General features: G+C 42.5%; 1 protein-coding gene and 1 pseudogene across 2 annotated transcripts; both read left to right on the forward strand.

Annotated features, from left to right (window-relative positions):
• Positions 1–267: 267 nt before the first annotated feature.
• LOC18026273 lies at positions 268–3,629 on the forward strand. 2 transcript variants are annotated; one of them, XM_024160810.1, is made up of 5 exons: positions 268–791; positions 867–943; positions 1,040–2,416; positions 2,507–2,675; positions 2,769–3,629. In XM_024160810.1, the coding sequence occupies exons 1-5, from the start codon at positions 707–709 to the stop codon at positions 3,428–3,430; spliced, it is 2,370 nt and encodes a 789-aa protein (XP_024016578.1). In that variant the 5' UTR covers positions 268–706; the 3' UTR covers positions 3,431–3,629. The 2 variants fall into 2 exon arrangements, with proteins under 2 accessions (XP_024016578.1, XP_006409285.1); XM_006409222.2 differs by having other exon boundaries at positions 1,043–2,416.
• Positions 3,630–16,058: 12,429 nt separating this feature from the next.
• Positions 16,059–18,457, forward strand: LOC18026275 (annotated as a pseudogene).
• The last annotated feature ends 784 nt before the right edge of the window (positions 18,458–19,241 follow it).

Raw genomic sequence — 19,241 nt, forward strand, 5'->3', positions numbered from 1 at the left:
TTATTAAATTCGGAACATAATTATTAATTATTACTTAATTTGGAGCGGCTCACAGCACGTACGTACCGGAGAAGAATACTCTGTTTATCTTTGAATCTACACGTTTCTTCTCTCTCTTCTGCAAAATTCCGTTTTTCATTTTCTCTCTCTCTCTCTCTCTTCAAAAGTGAGAAAGCGACCAGAGTTCCGTACTTTGGATTAGATGTGTCTCGTCTCGCTGTTTCGTCAGTTTCCTACTACTCACCACCATTAGTCTTCTTCTTTCTCTCTCTCTGTCTGAAAACGACTTTCCTCTGTTCCCCCAATTCTTCTTCTTCTTCTGCTTCTTTCTCTCTCATCCTCTCACAGTCTCCATTTTCGAGGCTTACATTGATTCACGAGAGACGATAATTCATTTACCTCTCTCGATCGGTTCATTGCGTAAAGCTCATTCTGTTCTGTTCCTGGTTTCAGAATCTGTCTCTATATCCAGAATTAGGCTCTGTTCTGTTTTTATCTCTCTCTAATAAAGTTTTATCCTTTCTTCTCTAAAACGACAATTAATAGTGTTTCAAAAAGTTTCCGAAGTCCACTCTCTCTCTTGTCGGATTCTGGGTTTCGTCTCTATCTCTCTTTCTGATGATTCATCAGATCGGAAATTTCATCTCCGTTTGAAAAATTCCATTTTTCTCTCAATTTCTTCACCGGAGATCCAATCGCCGGAAAAATGGGAGGATTGCTGCATCTCTTCGATTTCCATAACAACAGTTTCTCCCGGAAAGTTTTCTCCCATCACAAAAGCCGCGATGAAGGTTAGAAAAAAATCAAATCTTGTTTCTGGGTTCTACAGTTATCTTTGAACATTGATCAATCATCTTCTTCTGCAGATCTGGAAGCTCCTAGGAATAGCTTCGAGCTTCAAGTCGACAATTTTCACACATACCATAACGAGAAAGATAAACCGGTAATTAATAACGAACTTACTTCTGTTTTTATTTACTTTCTCTGAAATTGGAAACAAAACTGGTGAATAACTGTTTTTTAATTTTGATTTTCATAGCAGAGTTATGGATTTGAAGAAGAGGAATGGTACGAGAGAAGCTGTTACCCAATTGAGGAATCAATGAAGAAGAAGATCATCGAGGAGCTCTCAAAACGTTCCAACGATAAACAAAATTCGCCGAGTCTTGTAGCTAAGCTGATGGGAATGGATGCAATTCCTTTTGAGTCAACTAAATCAACGGCTTGGATCAATCCTCGCCAGACTACTAAAGCGGATCAATCAGGTGGAAAAAGAAACAAAAAGGGGAGGTTATCATCATCATCATCATCAGTGAATGTAATGGAGACAGAGGAGATTAATCCACCAATGCGTCGAGAACATCCACAAGAAGAGGAGCTTCAAAGATTCAGAAGAGAGTTTGAAGCTTGGCAAGCTGATAAAAGGTTTAAAGATTGTTCAAGAATCGTTGATTCAGGCTGCGTGGTGGCTCGTGAAGACAAGGAGAGGCTTTTCACAAGAACTAGGAGCTTTGGTCGAGATTTTAACTTGAAGTCAGACAAGAAAGCTCCTACAAGGATTGTGGTTTTAAAACCTGGTATTCAGAGAGTATATGATTACGAAGATTCGTTAACTACTTCTTCAGGGACGACCATTGAAGGAAGCAGAGGAAGCAGCATTGAAGAGTTTCTTGAGGAAGTCAAGGAGAGGTTGAAAGGTGAGCTTCAAGGAAGAGCTCTCAAGAGAAGTTCGTCAGTGAGAGGAAGCGGAATCGAGACTCCTTTCAGCGAAAGACCATTTCCGAGGTCTGAATCGATGAGATCATATGCAGCGAGCGAGGTTCAGTGCAATGCACCAGACTCTCCTCAAGAGTTTATAAGTAGAGATACAAGAAAGCTTTTGGCAGAGAGACTTAGGAATGTTTTGAGAAAAGAGATGAGTCCTTCAGATGATTCTGCGATCAAATGTAGCCGTTTGCGACCTACTGTATCGGATGCAGAGAGCTTGCGGAAACAAACTGAGGAAATCAATGAAGAAGACTCGAGGGAAAACAGAAACATTCCTAAGAAAGATTCTTCATCACCAAGAAATCTCAAAAGATCACTATCTGCTCCTGTCTCAGGGACATCATTTGGTAAGCTTCTGTTAGAGGATCGACATGTTTTGACAGGCGCGCAGATCATGAGAAAGCACGAGGCTGTAATAACAGAGCGAGATGAAACAGAAGCAGAAACAGAACCAGCTGTTGTTGTTGATCCAATCAGGAGGAAAGAAAGATTTAATCTCAGGAAAAAAGTTTCCAGCTTTAGATCAACTCTTAGAGGAAGAATCTTTGGTAAGAAGATACGTTCAATGATCGAATCAAACAGTTTTGAGGATGAATCAATCAAAGATTTTGTGACGGGTTCAAGGTTTAACAGCTTTTACGATCGAAATGTAAGAACTTTTCTACTTTCTCTCTCTATCACCAATTTCAACTGTCCTTATAATCTAAACTAAATACAAGTTTTGTTTTTTTTTTATCAGGAGAATTCAACAGAAGTGCCTCCAAGTCCTGCATCAGTCTGCAGCAGTACACCAGAAGAGTTCTGGAGAAATGTTGATTATCTCAGCCAGATTTCGACACCGGATGTGACTGTCTCGGATGAGAACGGTATGCCTCAAGTCTTCAGAGACATCAGTTCCAATCTAAGTGGTAAGAAAACAAAACAAAGTTTTCTGCTTTTTACTTGAAATGTTCCACACACTTCTTGAAGTGTTTCTCATTCTCTGTTTCTGCTGAATTCAGAACTAAGAAGGCAGATAAATGAGCTTGACTCCGACATACAAGTGCCAACGCCTTTGGAAGAAGAAGAGGCGGCTCGAGAGATTGAGAACATTGTTGATTTAGGAAATCCAGATAAAGTATTTGTTAGAGATCTTCTTGTGGCTTCTGGTTTGTATGAAGGAACAACAGATAGATCATTGTCTAGATTCGATCCATTTGCAAAGCTTATAAACAAGTCTGTTCTTGAAGAAATAAAAGAGAATTTCAAGGAGAGAAGCAATCAGAATCAAGGAGAATATGATAGCAAAGAGAGTAGTAGAAGTGAAGACAATCATAACATACTGTTTGATCTTTTGAACGAAGTACTTACGGTGGTGCTTGGACCATTGACAAAGTCAGCTTTCAAGAAGAGATTTATGAGCTCGTGTGTATCTGAATCAACGTCTATACGAGGTAAATATCTGTTGGAATCAACTTGGAGGATCATGTCGGAGTATTTATATTCTCAGCCTGAGAAACCCTTTTGTTCATTGGATGGGATCATTGGTTGGGACTTTGAGAGGTCCCCATGGAGTGGTTTGATAGGTGAAGAAGTTATTGTGTTAGGGAGAGAAGTTGAAGGTATGATCATGGCGGATCTTGTTGAGGAAGTTGTTAAGGATCTAAGAACACAAATGGTTTAAAGATCAGAGTTAAGATATTAAGCAGAGCTGATTGGTTTGGATTGGTTAATGTGATTGGTTTTTTGGTGTGTTTCTGTAAATAGGGTTTTTCAATGGGGTGTTTTTTTTTTAAGAGGCGAGTTTCCACGGTGCCTGTAAATGTTTACTTGCAGTACAGGGAAGCTAAATTCTTCTCATTGCTACATAATTTCTATTTTACTTATATACTAAAAGGAGTTTATAAATGTAATGGTGCACACTATTACAAATCCAAATGGGATTTGACAAAATTGGGCCAAATATAAACCAATTGGGCCGGATTCATTTAGTCTAGTTTAGAGGTGGGTAGAGTTGTCTTTTGGTAAATCAAGTCATCAAACATTTTTAAATATTACCATTACGTTTCAAACGTAGTCTTTGAGCTTTGACTCTTTTCTCCTAACACATATGTACATAGTTTTTTTTTTTTTGGTAAACACATATGTACATAGTTGTATATACTTTGGTTTACTAGTGTACACCGTCTATTACATTTGGTTTATTGGTCACTGCCAGTGATGATATTCAAATTGTCACATAAATGTGGAATTCGTAACAATAATTTTGCTTTACTAACATTCAATATACTGTGTCTCTATGTTTTTGAAATTTTATGGGCAATAGAAATTTGTATGTGGATACATAATAAGTAGCATGGAAAAACATTTTCCTTTAAACACAATTTTGGTATCGGTTTGTGGTGGGAGGACTTATGTTTGATGCCGTAAATTTATCTGTCGTCTTTCTTCCGAAAATCCAAAAGAGTTCCGTTGTGTAACGATATGACTGGCAATGGCATGAATGTAGATATAATCTCTTAAGCTGCGCGATTCTCTGGCATTTCTAACGTTGTTTTTGGATTATTTGCACATGAGATTCTTTCAGATTTTTTAGGGCCTGAGTGTTGCGGTTGCGATTACGAGTGCGGAAGTTTGCGGAAGCGGACGATTGCGGTTTTAAGCGTAATTAAGCGGTTTGGACGACTGGTTTAATTGTTGAAAACAAGTCCGTTTGCGAAACATTTTTGACTGACTAACCAGCGGATGTTTCAGCGGTTAAATATAAAATTACTAAAATAAACATAATATATAATTATAAAAAAACACAAAACTATATTATTATGCTAAATATCAAAATAACTAGTTCAAAATAATTAATAATAATAAAAAAATTATAAATAAATACTAAATAATTATTCAAAAAACTAAAAAAAATTATAATGACATGTTTTATTTTAGTTGTTGGAAATATTACCCAAAATTATGTCTAGTAATATAGCAAACTGGAAATTTTTTGCTCCAAACGTGAATTTTCTGGATTTTTTATGCATAATATAAATTTTCTTCAATAGATCTAATCGATTTTTTACATAACCCAACTCAAATCAACTTATTTGACAGAAAAAGTGATAGGTTAGGAGTTATATGTATATGAGAAGATTAGCACGGTTTGGGTTTTGTAATTGTTTTTAATCGTGATTTTCTATTTTTTTTTTCTAGCATAATTTTTTTTATCTAACCGCTACCGCCCGTAACTGCAAACGCTGGTGGGAATCAGCTTTTGGATTTCAGCGGTACAAAATGATACAGAGCGGTTTAAAGCGATTTCTATAATTATTATAAAACGCCATTAACCGCTACCAACCGCAAACGCTACGTTTGCGGGTGATAGCGATAAACCAATCAACACCTTAAAAATGTTAACTTTACTTGTTTTATCCGTGTTTTGAGGATGTCTTAGTTTATCTTTAAGGTTTGTTTATGTTAAGGATATTCCACATTTCTAGAGACTTGATAAGTTGTTTTAAATGGAGTTTTTTTTTTCTGTTCTTTTGTATATTAATTGTTGGCTTTCATGATTTTCATTGATTGACCTATCTTTCTTTCACTGATTTTGTTTTTGAGAAAAGTTTACATTTTCCACTGGACTATGATTTTTTTTTTTTTTGCAATGACCTTTTTTACATATATCTTGCATTCCTTCATATAATCTACTTTGTATACTATTTTAATTTGTATTAAAATTATGGAATTATCGGAGTTGGGCCAGAAAAAATATTGGCCCAAAATACAGAATTCAGCTCATCTACCCACTCGCGGACCAACTAAGTGTCGCCTCGAACGTGCGAACCAAACGAGCTTCGAGCTCGCACGTTCGAGCTCCGAGAAATCCGGTCAAAATCGATTATATTCCTCTAACAGCTCGGAGTCATTACGGACATCACGGAAACGGCATAACACGAAGTGGCCCGAGATACGCGGCGGCAGTTCAAAACCCAAAGAGAAGTATAAAAAGAGCTTGCAAGAAACAAAGAAGAGACATCTTTTCCCCCGGAAAAACCCTAAAATTACAGTTATCTTTTTGTACACATTCTCTTAGAGAAATCCTGTATTCTTCTCCGATTAATTCAAATAAAGTCCAATTTCTTCAATACTTTTCTATACTCGATCGATTCAAAGATAAATATGACCCATCGTTATAAATCTCTTCCCTAAAACTATATACAAAATTCTGAGTGTCGATTTTAGCAACCACATTTTGGTGCCGTATGTGGGGATTTATCAGATTTTCTTACTCAAGAGCCGATCCTAGAATCGCAAGCAAGAAAATGGATTTAAACCAATCGTCAAAGAGATCTACCTCTCAGGACTCGCAAAGCTCCGAATCCAGTCTCTTGATCGTCGGATCGAGCCTCCAAGCTGCCACCAGGCCGGACCTCCGAACCCCACCAGCAGCACTCGTGGGAACTACCACGGTTGCGACCCAAAGCGTATTGCCAACCGAGGCAGGTCGCAATGCACCACCTCGGGAGCAGAATAGCTCTCGTAACCCTGTCGCATCCACAGATACGACGTCGATCAGGCCGCTACCAGCGCGTTGTCAGCCTATGCAGCCCAAATCTCTAAGACGTCTTAGCGTCGAAGAGGTGGCCAAAATACGCTGCACTATGACACTCCTGATTGAGAGGCAACATGAACTTGAACTGATCATCCAGAGGCAGTAGTTCGAGCTCGGCCGTGAGAGAGGCGAGGAAACCTACATCCTGCGAACCACTCTCAATTTCTCACCTGTTCAAACCTCTTCGAACAGGCAATTAACAATCTTGGTCTGCTTCGGAACAATTCCCGATTAGACCATTACGACGTATCCGTCGACGGTCACTCCTGAGTTAAGCAGGACACTGTGATCCTACGCAAGCTCATCCACAGATCGCCTGCCATCGCCATCCCCTCCACCAAGGAACGGATCTCCTACATGGAGGTGGAACGACCATATAAACCCGAGCTCGGTTCCACAATAGCAGTTCCAGACCGAAGCAAACGCAGCAAATCAGGAATATCCGCAATTCCAGCATGATGACCCAAGAACGAGCAACGTAGGCTCGTTTGCCGCCAGAGAGACTCGCTACAATCTCCCAGTCGAACAGGGTAACGAGAACCGCGATAACCTTAGAGATCGCGATAACCCCCACACTATGATCAACCGGGAAATCTTCGAGAGATATGCCGATCAAACTCACAACGAGATACAACTGCTGAGTTCGCAAGTTGCACGACCAGTTCAGCACCAGACATTGATCGGGTAATCGAGTAAACTCGAAGAACACTATTTACACGGCGAGTCACTGATGTTCGACTTCCTGACCTCGGTAAAATCAATATCCCAGAGTACACTGGGAAAGGCGATCCGCGACCCCATCTCAGAGCTTTTAGGCTTGCCATGACCGGAGCTCATTAAGACGAAGAGGAACAAGACGCAGGACACTGCCGTTTCTTCATCGGAAATATAACGGGCCCCACGCAAGAGTGGTTCTATACATTCAAACCCAATTCGATAGACAAGTTTACTCAGCTTGTGTCCGTATTCTTAAAGCAGTACTCCGTTTTTATCCAGTCAAGAAAAACCGAAGCTGAATTTTGGAAACTCAAACAAAGACCCGGAGAGTCTCTCAGATCCTTTATGGACAAGTTTAAAGCTTTCAAAGCCCAGATAGCTAATCCAAACGAAAAAGTCGCCCTACTAGCTCTGCAACAAGGACTAGTAGTTACGTCAAAATTCTATAAATTGATCAACGTATGAACTCCCGTCTCATTAGACGACGCCATGCACCGAGCTACCCAGTTCATCTTCCTCGAAGAAGATATCACAGCTCGCAAGGACAAAAGCGTAGGTGCTCCTCCCGGGAAAAAGATATCCAAAGAGAGACCCAAGGGCGAGGGATAACACATCTACGTCATAGATAGCCCCGAATCTAAGAAGGGCGAGTCTAAAAAAGCAAACTTTTACGAAAGCAAATTTTGCACATATCACGAAAAGAAAGGACATTCCACCGAGGAATGCCGAACTCGGATAAGGATGCTAGCCACGAAAGACGACCCTGAAAAAACTGAGAAAACCAAGGAAAAGGCTGAAGAGAAAGGAAAAAGCCTACCCCTAAGAAAAGAAGCGATCTGACAATGAGGAACCCCCGGAGTCTCCACCACCAGCTCCTCGGAAGAGGATCGACCTGATTTTCAGAGACCTCAGCATATACTCGAGTCGAACGTTAAGCCAAAGCAACTACTCGAGGGACCATATCACGAGATCTCTTTTCTGGAAAGCGAAACGCTCTGCCTTGACAAACCACACAACGACGCACTTGTAATCCAGCTCGATGTGAGTGGATTCGAACTATCTCGCGTCATGATCGACACTGGAAGCTCTGTAGATGTCCTATTCTACGACGCTTTCAAGCAAATGGGTTTCTTCACCTCCATGCTTAGAGGCGAAAAAACACCCCCTAACCGGCTTTGCCGGAGAGACTTGCTACTCCATGGGAACTATACAACTCCCAGTGATAGCGTGAGGAGTACAAAAAGCAATTGACTTTGTGGTTGTAGATGAAAGTGCATCATACAACGCCATCTTAGGCAGGCCATGGCTCTACACCATGAAGGCAGTCCCTTCTACATACCATTTCCGAAAGGAGTCCAAACTGTGCGCGTCTGCCACCAAGCTGCCCGACACTCCTATATGGGATGCTTTAAACAAGCCAAACGATCTCTCACATAGCAATCACAGAAGGAGGATGAACTCGCGATGCATTGAATAGAAAACGACAAAGATCCCTCCGTGGGAAAACCCCGCAGAGAGCTCATTGTTCAAAAATGCATCGACGATGCTCATCCAGAAAAATGCGTAGGAATCTGGAGAGACCTCTCCCCACCATCAAAAACGAACTGCTGAGCTTCTTAAAAGAAAACATCAGCACCTTCGCCTGGTCCATGTCCGACATGCCCGGCATCGATCTCGGAGTCACCTCGCTCGAATTAAACGTGGACTTTACGTTTAAGCCCCGTAAAACAGAAACGGTGCAAGCTGGGCCCCGATCGGGCCAAAGCAGTCAACGACGAGGTAGCTAACCCCGTCGTAGTAAAAAAAGAAAAATAGGAAGTGGAGAGTCTGCATCGACTTCACCGATCTCTATAAGGCCTGTCCTAAAGACAGCTTCTTACTTCCGTATATCAACCGTTTAGTCGATGTTACGGCCCGACACCAGTTGTTATCTTTCATGGATGCCTTCTCAGGATACAACAAGATCAAAACGCATCCCGAGAACCAAGAAAAGACTGCGTTCATTACAGACCGAAGTACATACTGTTATCGAGTGATGCCCTTCGGACTAAAAAACGCCGGCGCAACTTACCAATGTTTAGTAAACAAAATATTTGCCGACCAGCTCGGGAAAACGATGAAAGTTTACATTGATGATATGCTCGTGAAATCCGAAAAAGAAACCGATCACGTCGCGCAACTCAGAGAATGTTTTAACATACTCAATCAATACAACATGAAGCTGAACCCAGCCAAATGCTCATTGGAGTTCCCTCCAGTAAATTCCTTGGTTACCTTGTAACCGAGCGGGACATCAAAGCGAACCCGAAGCAAATAAACGCTTTCTTCGAAATGCCGTCTCCTAAGACCACGAGGGAAGTATAAAGGTTGACCGGGAAAATAGCGGCCTTAAACAGGTTTATCTCCCGATCAACCGACAAATGTCTACCGTTTTACAACTTGCTCAAAGAGAACAAAAAGTTCCCATCCTCGTAAAACCTGTAGAAGGCAAACCTCTCTACCTATACATTGTGGTATCACCCGCGGCAATCACTGGCGTGTAAGTTCGCGAAGAGCAAAGTGAACAAAAACCCATATTTTATGTGAGCAAAACGCTAATTCAATCCAAAACGCGTTATCCAGTAATGGAAAAATTGGCTTTGGCTGTCGTAGTTTCGGCGCGTAAACTGAGACCCTACTTCCAATCCCACGCAATTGTGGGGATGACCTCGCAACCGCTGCGAACCATACTCCACAGTCCTAGTCAATATGGGCTCCTCGCAAAATGGGCAATCGAGCTCAGCAAATACGATATCGAAAACCAAACTAGACTGCGCCAAAGCACAAGTCCTAGCCGATTTTATTATCGAGCTAGCTTCGGAAGCGCAAGACGAAATCTCATTGAACAAAACATGGATCCTCTATGTAGATTGTAGACGTAGTCTCGTCAAGACAAGGCTCCGGGGTCGGAATTTGAATCATATCCCCGACGGGAGAGGTGATGGAACAATCTTTCAGACTTGGCTTCGACGCTTCAAACAACGAAGCCGAATACGAAGCCCTCATAGCCGAACTAAAATTAGCCCTTAGAATAGGTGCGCGCGAGGTTAGCACTTTCAGCGACTCCCAGCCCGTCACCAGCCAATTCCACAGCGAGTATGAAACCAGAGATACGAGGATGGAAGCTTACTTAAAACTAGCGTGCAACATTGTAAGCAGTTCGAGAAATTCGAATTGACTCAAATTCCCCGGGGAGAAAATACTCCTGCGGATGCATTAGCCGCATTAGCTTCCACCTTGGACCCCCTGGTCAAACGGATAATCCCGGTGGAAGGTATAAAAAAACCAAGCATAGATATCCCACCAAAAATTCAAACGGTGAATGAAGTTTGGGCCCCGCCAACAGACTGGGCCCGATTAACCAAACCCAGGCCTCGATGGAGTCCGAACCAACACCTGCAGACGTTAGAGTCGATGAATTTGATCCCCCGATGTACGAGCCAGAAGAGCTTCCGCCGAACGAAAGGACCAAGGACGACCCTGACGATCACGACGAATACGTTAACCAACCGGATTGGAGAATTCCCATTCTCAAATACATTCGAGATTGCACAGTCCCGCCGAACAAATGGGAAGCCAGGAAACTAAGAGCCAAAAGCTGGAGGTACACCATAATAGAAGACCGGCTGTATGAGCGTAGTGACTTTGGACCTTACCTTCGATGCATACACGGCATCAAAGCTCGAAAAGTGATGGAGGAAGCTCACGATGGCCGCTGTGGAAGCCATTCGTCGGAACACACCCTCACCATCAAGATTAAGAAAGCAAGGCTATTTTTGGCCGAAAATGATATTCGACTGCGAAAAATACGCACAAAAATGCGATAAATGCCAAAGGCACGCACTAATAATACATTCTCCAGCGGAGAAGCTATCATCTGTCACAGCCCCGTACCTATTCATGAGGTGGTCTATGGGTCTGATAGGACTTCTAGTCTCTTCCGGATGAAAGCAGGTCAAATACCTACTAGTCATAACCGATTATTTTACCAAATGGGTTAAAGCAAAAGCCCTTCAGAACTCAGCCAAAGCTGAGGTCAAAAACTTCATATGGAAGTACATCTTCTGCAAACACGGGCTCCCGTACGAAATCGTAACGGATAACGACCCCCAGTTCATATCAACAACGACCAGAAACTTCTACAATAGGTGGAAAATCCGCTTTACGACGTTGACGCCTCGGTACCCTCAAGGCAATAGTCAAGCCGAGACCGCCAATAAGACGATCCTGAGCAACCTCAAGAAACGCCTCGACACCAGAAAGGCTCGATGGGCGGAGGAGCTGCAAGCAATCCTCTGGTTATGCCGAACCAGCCCACACAAGGCCACCAGCGAGACTCCGTTCTTGCTAGCTTACGGCCTCGAGGCAGTAGTTCCAAGCCAGAGAAGAACCTTGTGTCCGGACAACGCAGAACTCAACGAAGATGCTCTTCGAGAACATTTGGATCACATCGACGAACATCGAGATCAAGCTATGATCAGAGGCCAAAACTACCAGTAAGCCGCAGCTCGCTTCTACAACACTAGAGTCTAGTAGCGAAAATTCGCAGTCGGAGACTTAGTCTTGCTCAAAGTTTTTGACCACACTAAGGAAGCAGACACCGGAAAACTAGGGACCAAATGGGAAGGTCCCTACCGGGTCGTCGAAATAGTACGCCCAGGCGTCTACAAGCTAACTAAAAACACGCAACGGAGTACCAAAAAAGAGACCATGAAACATCATGAATCTCAAAAGATATTAGTTCTGAGTTCTCAAAACAATCGAAATACGTCCGGCTTGATCCGTAGACGGGATACGTAGGCAGCTCGAGCTACGCATCCAGCCACTATTTTTTTTTAAAAAACCATTTGAAAAACTTGAAAAGTATTCAGTTCGATATGTTGTAAACAATATTGTGTCTCATCAATAAAACAAACATTTCGAACATACGACTCGACCTCCTTTTCTAAAAATTTTTTGGGGGGGGGGGGGTGAATGTGATACATACCACAATTTGTTAAAACAAGTTATCACGGTAGTATCAAAGCAATCCCAAATTAAATAATAATAAAACTTGGTGCCTAGTCAGGTTTAACCGACAAACCAATAAAGCCTTGAAAAGAGCTAAGGAATTAAATTTTCTAAGTTAAATTTCAGGCCAACCGCTTAAAACCACTAAAGCCGATCACCTCGTGAAGTCCGGGCTAAAGCCCACAACTCCCGAGACTGAAGCAAAGGAATATTCAACCTAAGTCGAAAACGAGGCCCGAACTCGAGCGAGCTATTTCTCGAAAGAGACAGCATTAAGCCCACTAAATACTAAGTTTTCAAAGCAAAGACCCATCACGATAAAAGCGAACTAAGACAAAAAAACTTAGTCGCAAAAACGTGAAAACAACTAAGTATGAAAATCAAAATAGAAACTTAAAGCCCTCCCGGACACCAATTCGAAGCAAAGAAAGAGTGGATTAAAGCCCTCCCAGGCACCATGTTCAGAAACACGTAAAAAGGGGACTCCAGGTCCCCACAATAAAAAAAATCGAAGACTTGAAGGTTGTTACGCCTCGTCTTCCCTCCCGCTGAGCCCTGTCGCGCGTCCCCTCCAGAACGTTGGTCCCGAACTGGTTGAATCCTGTTGGAACCAACGTGTTTGGATTGATATCCATCACTGCCATCGATGACTCCGAGACCGCCTGGAGGTTAAGCCTACCGAGGGAGAAATCTGAAACCAAGGCCGCCTGGAAAGCCACTTCAAAGTTCGGTATCTGCGCCTGCAGGTTCACAAGCTTGGTGTCGGGTTGAATATCCCCATTCCCCATACCCTCAAGCAGATCAATATTGGCAAGTAGCATTCAATTTTCTTTTGAATCAGCATTCAATTCGATTTTATTTTTGTTGAACTTGTCCTTGATCAAAAAAGGATCTCCTGATACTGGCGGTTAAGCTCCCCCTTCTCAGTACGAACCTGGCGATGCAGCTCCTCCTCCCAATCCGCCTTTAGCAGACGGATCTCCTCTGCCAGCCGGGCCGACTAAGCCAGGGAGGAATGGCTCTCTTCGGCCAGAGATTTGTTCTGCTCCGAGAGTGTCCCCACCTTTCCTTGCAACTCGAGTTTGGAAGCCTCCAACACGGTTAAACGAGCTCGGGAATCCTCAAGCTCAGCCAGTTGACCAGTTACCGCGGCCTCCCGATCCTTCGCCCCCTGAAGCTCCGCCCTTAGGTCCTGAAAGACCTTCTTAGCGGCATCTAGCTCGTTGGAGCAAGGCGACTCCTCGAACATCCGTTCAGCAAAAAATACAACGCGGTTATGTGCGGTAATGGCCTGCAAGCGAAAAGTAAAATCAGGGTCACGAAAATAACACATCGAAAATATACAAACAACAGAAAGGAAAATACCCGTAGGGAGACGGCACCCAACGGGCTTGAAGTAGCGAACGATTCCGGGTCTTCAATGATCGGGTAGTCCCTCGAGTGAGTAAACCTCTAGGGAAAAGGAGGGTTACCCTGGGAAGAACCACTCTCATTCGAATGGGTCGGAGGACTCCCGGCTAACCTCATCGGGCCAGCTGGGCGCTGCCTCGGAGATCGAGAGGGGTCGGCCTCGCGACGCGGCCGTTTAGCCCCCCGACTCAGAGCTCAATCGTATTGGCTCCGCCGGGACGCCAGTAGCGGGAGCCTGAGAGGGATCAACCCCCTATGTCGCCACCGCAGGGGGCAGAGCACCGTTCGGAATCGCTGCCGGCCGACCATGAGCCACCAAGGCTTCGAAAATCGAGGCAGCAATGTCTCACTCTGGACACGGCTTGGACCCACTTGATCCTTAGAGGATCGCTGACGGAAGGGTAGGCGTCGAGACATTGAAGTGCTGGCGGTCGATGAAGTCGGAGAAGCGTCGGCTGAACCGGTCAGATAAAGCCTAGTCAGTAAAACGAGGTACAAAGGAACCCATAAAACGCGATAACACGGTCCCAAGTACGATTTTATCAGTGTACCTCTGAAAAGAGTAGGTTTGACGATTGCTTGGTGAACGATCGGCTGCAGTGGTATCTCAAGAGCTCGCAGAATCCTCTGACGAGTGAAATTGTACCACGAGACCCTTTCTTGTCGAAGAGCTGCGAGAACGCTATCCATTATCGGTGGAGGTTTTTTTAGAGTTTCTGCGAAAGTAAAATCAAAAGGTTAGAAAGACGAAAACAAAAGCGAACACCGAATCGATTAAACATCTAAGAGTGCCCGACCGGCGACCTGTGACCAAAGTCTGGGGAGGGGAGAGAAATCGAAATCGCCGACCGACGCGGCGTTAACCCTAAAAAGGAACGTTCATTGCAGGACATCTACGAGCATCCTTCGATTCCATCGAGGCAAAAAATAGGAGGTCCCCTCGAAACCGGGATTCTTCTTCACCGAGTATAAGGTGACGATGTCGGTCGGAGTAAAGGGGATCCCTTCTTCCCGCGCCTGAACGAAAAGTCCAACGATGTTTCTAACAAAGTTCGGGCACATGTGGGAAAAAGAGATCCGGAGCTGCACTAGGGTTTGAAGGAGAAACCCTAGAATCGGGAAGGTCAGTACGCATTCTTCGAAGTAAGTGTGGTATGCGCAGAACCATCCCGGCCTCACGGTCTCCGGTGATTTCATTGTCGATGAGACCGCCATCTCAACATCCGAAGGAACGCCGTGCGCATTCCGAAGTCTTCGCAAATCATATTCCGAGGTGGTGCAGGGAATATAGGGACCGAATAACTCTTCGCTGACACTCATGTCGGTAAAAAAAAAGTAGCGATTTCTAAAGAATAACAAAAAGGAGGACTCCAAGCAGCAAATCGAGTTTACCTCGAAAATCCAAAAAACCCTATTCCTAAAAGCAAATATAAAAGCAAAGGGTGTGGAAAGAGAAGTTACCTTGATCAAAAACGAGTGGAGCAGTTAATTGGGAACACGGAGAGTCGAGGTTAAATACCCAACTTGTGAAGCGGTTCCCAAAGTCCAAAAAGAGATTTTATTCTCCGAAGATTCAGGCCGTTGGATGGCAACCATTTCGAGTAAAATCTCAAAAAGAATGGGGATCTAAGGGTGCTCGCGAAGCACAAAACGTAGTAATAAAATCTGCATCGTTTATTTCAAATTTTAAAAATTTTTCAAAAGATTTAAGTATATCCGCAAATACGAAACGATAGAGCTTCACCGCCTATTAAGCTTGATATTCGTTTAATGGGCTGGGGAGCAATCGTGGGAGCTAGATTTCTTATAATTGGGTTAAGTCCACAAAGCTTAAAAAAAATATACAAAATAATTGGAGTTATACAGGATAAATCCATTAAATAAATTATATTTTGAATAATTGGAGTTAAGCCAGAAAAATATCGGCCTAAAATACAAGATCCAGCCCAGCCCATTTCTCTCCTTCTGAAAACCCTAATTTTCTTTCCTTTCATCTCTAACCTCTCTGTGTTTGTCTCTCTGTTTTGTTCTACGAACAGAGAATGATAAGGTAAACTTCAAATCCGCGTGAATTTCACCTTGTAATAACGGGAAAAAGGAGGTCTCAGGTACTCAAAGAACAGCTTCTTCATCTGGCACTCTCATTTTTATTTTTGATTCTTCTACTCTTGAATGTTGAGCAAAATGATCTTTGATCGAGAACCTTAATAAACTGAGAAATTCTGCTTTTTTTTATTTGAAAAAAAAATCCCGGGTTTTTTTTTTCTGGGATGTGTTCTTATGGATAATTCGATTGATCAACTAATGATAAATTTGGTTTAGGTGGATGTTTATTTTGATCTTAACTTTTGACGATTTCGCTTGATAATTGCAAGATGTTCTTTGTTCTCGCGAGATTTGATTAAAGTATCGATTTTTACAGATTCGATTCATCATTCTGATTTGTTTGGTTTCGATCCATGTTCTGAAATTCTGATCCTTGATTCATGATCTAATCTGGAATTGTTCGTCGATTTTTGGGTTTTAGCTGGAAAATATGGCGACAAATGCTTGCGATGTGAATCAGCTCGATTCAGCAGATTCGCTTCTACCTCCAAGGAAGCTATTACTCGCCGGATTCAAGAAACAGAACTCGAAAACCACCGGAAATGGATCTTCTTCTTCTCCGAGCCCTCCTCTTCCTTGTTTCGCTTCTTCCTCCTCTACTTCATACTCAAACGGATCCTCCTCTGCTTCAACAGATGTGCAGACCCATCTCGACAATCTCTTGACTTGCCAGCTCAACGATGACCATAACCGATCTCCGGAAGAGCTAGCTCAGGCGTCGAAAGCAACCGCTGCTTTAGCGATTAAGGTCGCAAAGGCGGCGAGAGCCACCGCTAATGAGAAAGCGATCAGTGCTTCAAAGGCAGTAGCTGCGGCCAAGAGTGCTTTGGAACTGTTCGCTTCTTTTCCGGCGGCTGAGACGACGACGACGATGGTGAAGGAGAGGTCTCCGAGGAAAAGAGTTTGAAGCTTGGCAAGCTGATAAAAAGGTTTAAAGATTGTTCAAGAATCGTTGGTTCAGGCTGCGTTGTGGCTCGTGATGACAAGGAGAGGCTTTTCACATGAACTAGGAGCTTTGGTCGAGATTTTACCTTGAAGTCAGACAAGAAAGCTCCTACAAGGATTGTGGTTTTAAGACCTGGTATTCAGAGAGTGTATGATTACGAAGATTCGTTAACTACTTCTTCAGGGACGACCATTGAAGGAAGCAGAGGAAGCAGCATTGAAGAGTTTCTTGAGGAAGTCAAGGAGAGGTTGAAAGGTGAGCTTCAAGGAAGAGCTCTCAAGAGAAGTTCGTCAGTGAGAGGAAGCGAAATCGAGACTCCTTTCAGCGAAAGACCATTTCCGAGGTCTGAATCGATGAGATCATATGCAGCGAGCGAGGTTCAGTGCAATGCACCAGACTCTCCTCAAGAGTTTATAAGTAGAGATACAAGAAGGCTTTTGGCAGAGAGACTTAGGAACGTTTTGAGAAAAGAGATGAGTCCTTCAGATGATTCTGCGATCAAATGTAGCTGTTTGCGACCTACTGTATCGGATGCAGAGAGCTTGCGGAAACAAACTGTTGAAATCGATGAAGAAGACACGAGAACAAACAGAAACATTCCTAAGAAAGATTCTTCATCACCAAGGAATCTCAAAAGATCACTATCTGCTCCTGTCTCAGGGACATCATTTGGTAAGCTTCTGTTAGAGGATCGGCATGTTTTGACAGGCGCGCAGATCATGAGATAGCACGATGCTGTAATAGCAGAACGAGAAGAGACAGAAGCAGAAATAGAACCAATCAGGAGGAAAGAAAGATTATCTCAGAAGAGTTCTGGAGAAATGTTGATTATCTCAGCCAGATTTCGACACCGGATGTGACTGTATCGGATGAGAACGGTATGCCTCAAGTCTTCAGAGACATCAGTTCCAATCTAAGTGGTAAGAAAACAAAACAAAGTTTTCTCCTTTTTTCTTGAAATGTTCAACACACTTCTTGAAGTGTTTCTCATTCTCTGTTTCTGCTGAATTCAGAACTAAGAAGGCAGATAAATGAGCTTGACTCCGACATACAAGTGCCAACGCCTGTGGAAGAAGAAGCGATGGCTCGAGAGACTGAGAACATTGTTGATTTAGGAAATCCAGATAAAGTATTTGTTAGAGATCTTCCTGTGGCTTCTGGTTTGTATGAAGGGACTACTGATAGATCATTGTCTAGATTCGATCCATATGCAAAGCTTATAAACAAGTCTGTTCTTGAAGAAATAAAAGAGAATCTCAAGGAGAGAAGCAATCAGAATCAAGAAGACGAAGACAGCAAAGAGAGTAGTAGAAGTGAAGATAATCATAATATACTTGTTTGATCTTTTGAACGAAGTACTTACGGTGGTGCTTGGACCATTGACAAAGTCAGGTTTCAAGAAGAGATTTATAAGCTCTTGTGTATCTGAGTCAACGGCTATACGAGGTAAATATCTGTTGGAATCAACTTGGAGGATCATGTCGGAGTATTTATATTCTCAGCCAGAGAAACCCTTTTGTTCATTGGATGGGATCATTGGTTGGGACTTGGAGAGGTGTCCATGGAGTGGTTTGATTGGTGAAGAAGTTAATGTGTTGGGGAGAGAAGTTGAAGGTATGATCATGGCGGATCTTGTTGAGGAAGTTGTTAAGGATCTAAGAACACAAATGGTTTAAAGATCAAGAGTTAAGATATTGAAGCAGAGCTGATTGGTTTGGTTAATGTGATTGGTTTTTTGGTATGTTTCTGTAAATAGGGTTTTTCAATGGGGTGTTTTTTTTTTTAAGAGGCGAGTTTCCATTGTACCTGTAAATGTTTACTTGCAGTACAGGGAAGCTAAAATTCTTCTCATTGCTACATATAATTTCTATTTTACTAATACTAAAAGGAGTTTATAATTGTAATGGTGCACACTAATTACAAATCTAAATGGGATTTGACTAACATTGGGCCAAATATGAGCCACTTGGGCCGGATTCATTTAATCTAGTTTAGAAGTGGGTTGAGTTGTCTTTTGGTGAATTAGAACCATCATTTTTGAACATTACCGTTATGTTTCAAAGGTAGTCTTTGAGCTATGACTTTTTTCTCCTAACACATGTGTACATAATTCATTGTATATACTTTGGTTTACTAGTGTACTCCGTCGATAACATTTTGTTTATTGGTCATTGCCGATGTCACATAAATGTGGAATTCGTAACAATAATTTTGCTTTACTAACATTCAATATACTGTATCTCTATGTTTTTGAAATTTTATGGGCAATGGAAATTAGTATGTAGATACATAATAAGTAGCATGGAAAAACATTTTCCTTTAGACACAACTTTGGTATCGGTTTGTGGAGGGAGAGCTTATATTTGATGTCGTAAATTTATCTGTCGTCTTTCTTCTGAAAATCCAAAAGAGTTCCGTTGTGTAACGATATGACTGGCAATGGCATGAATGTAGATATAATCTCTTAAGCTGTGCGATTCTCTAGCATTTCTAACGTAGTTTTTGGATTATTTGAATATGTTTTATCCGTGTTTTGAGGATGTCTTAGTTTATCTTTAAGGTTTGCTTATGTTAAGGCTAGTTCTACAGTTCTAGAGACTTGATAGGTTGTTTTAAATGGAGTTTTTTTTTTTTATATGTTCTTTTGTAATTAATTGTTGGTTTTCA

Source organism: Eutrema salsugineum, unplaced genomic scaffold (genome assembly GCF_000478725.1).
Source record: "Eutrema salsugineum unplaced genomic scaffold, Eutsalg1_0 scaffold_11, whole genome shotgun sequence".
NCBI classification, from domain to species: Eukaryota; Viridiplantae; Streptophyta; class Magnoliopsida; order Brassicales; family Brassicaceae; genus Eutrema; species Eutrema salsugineum.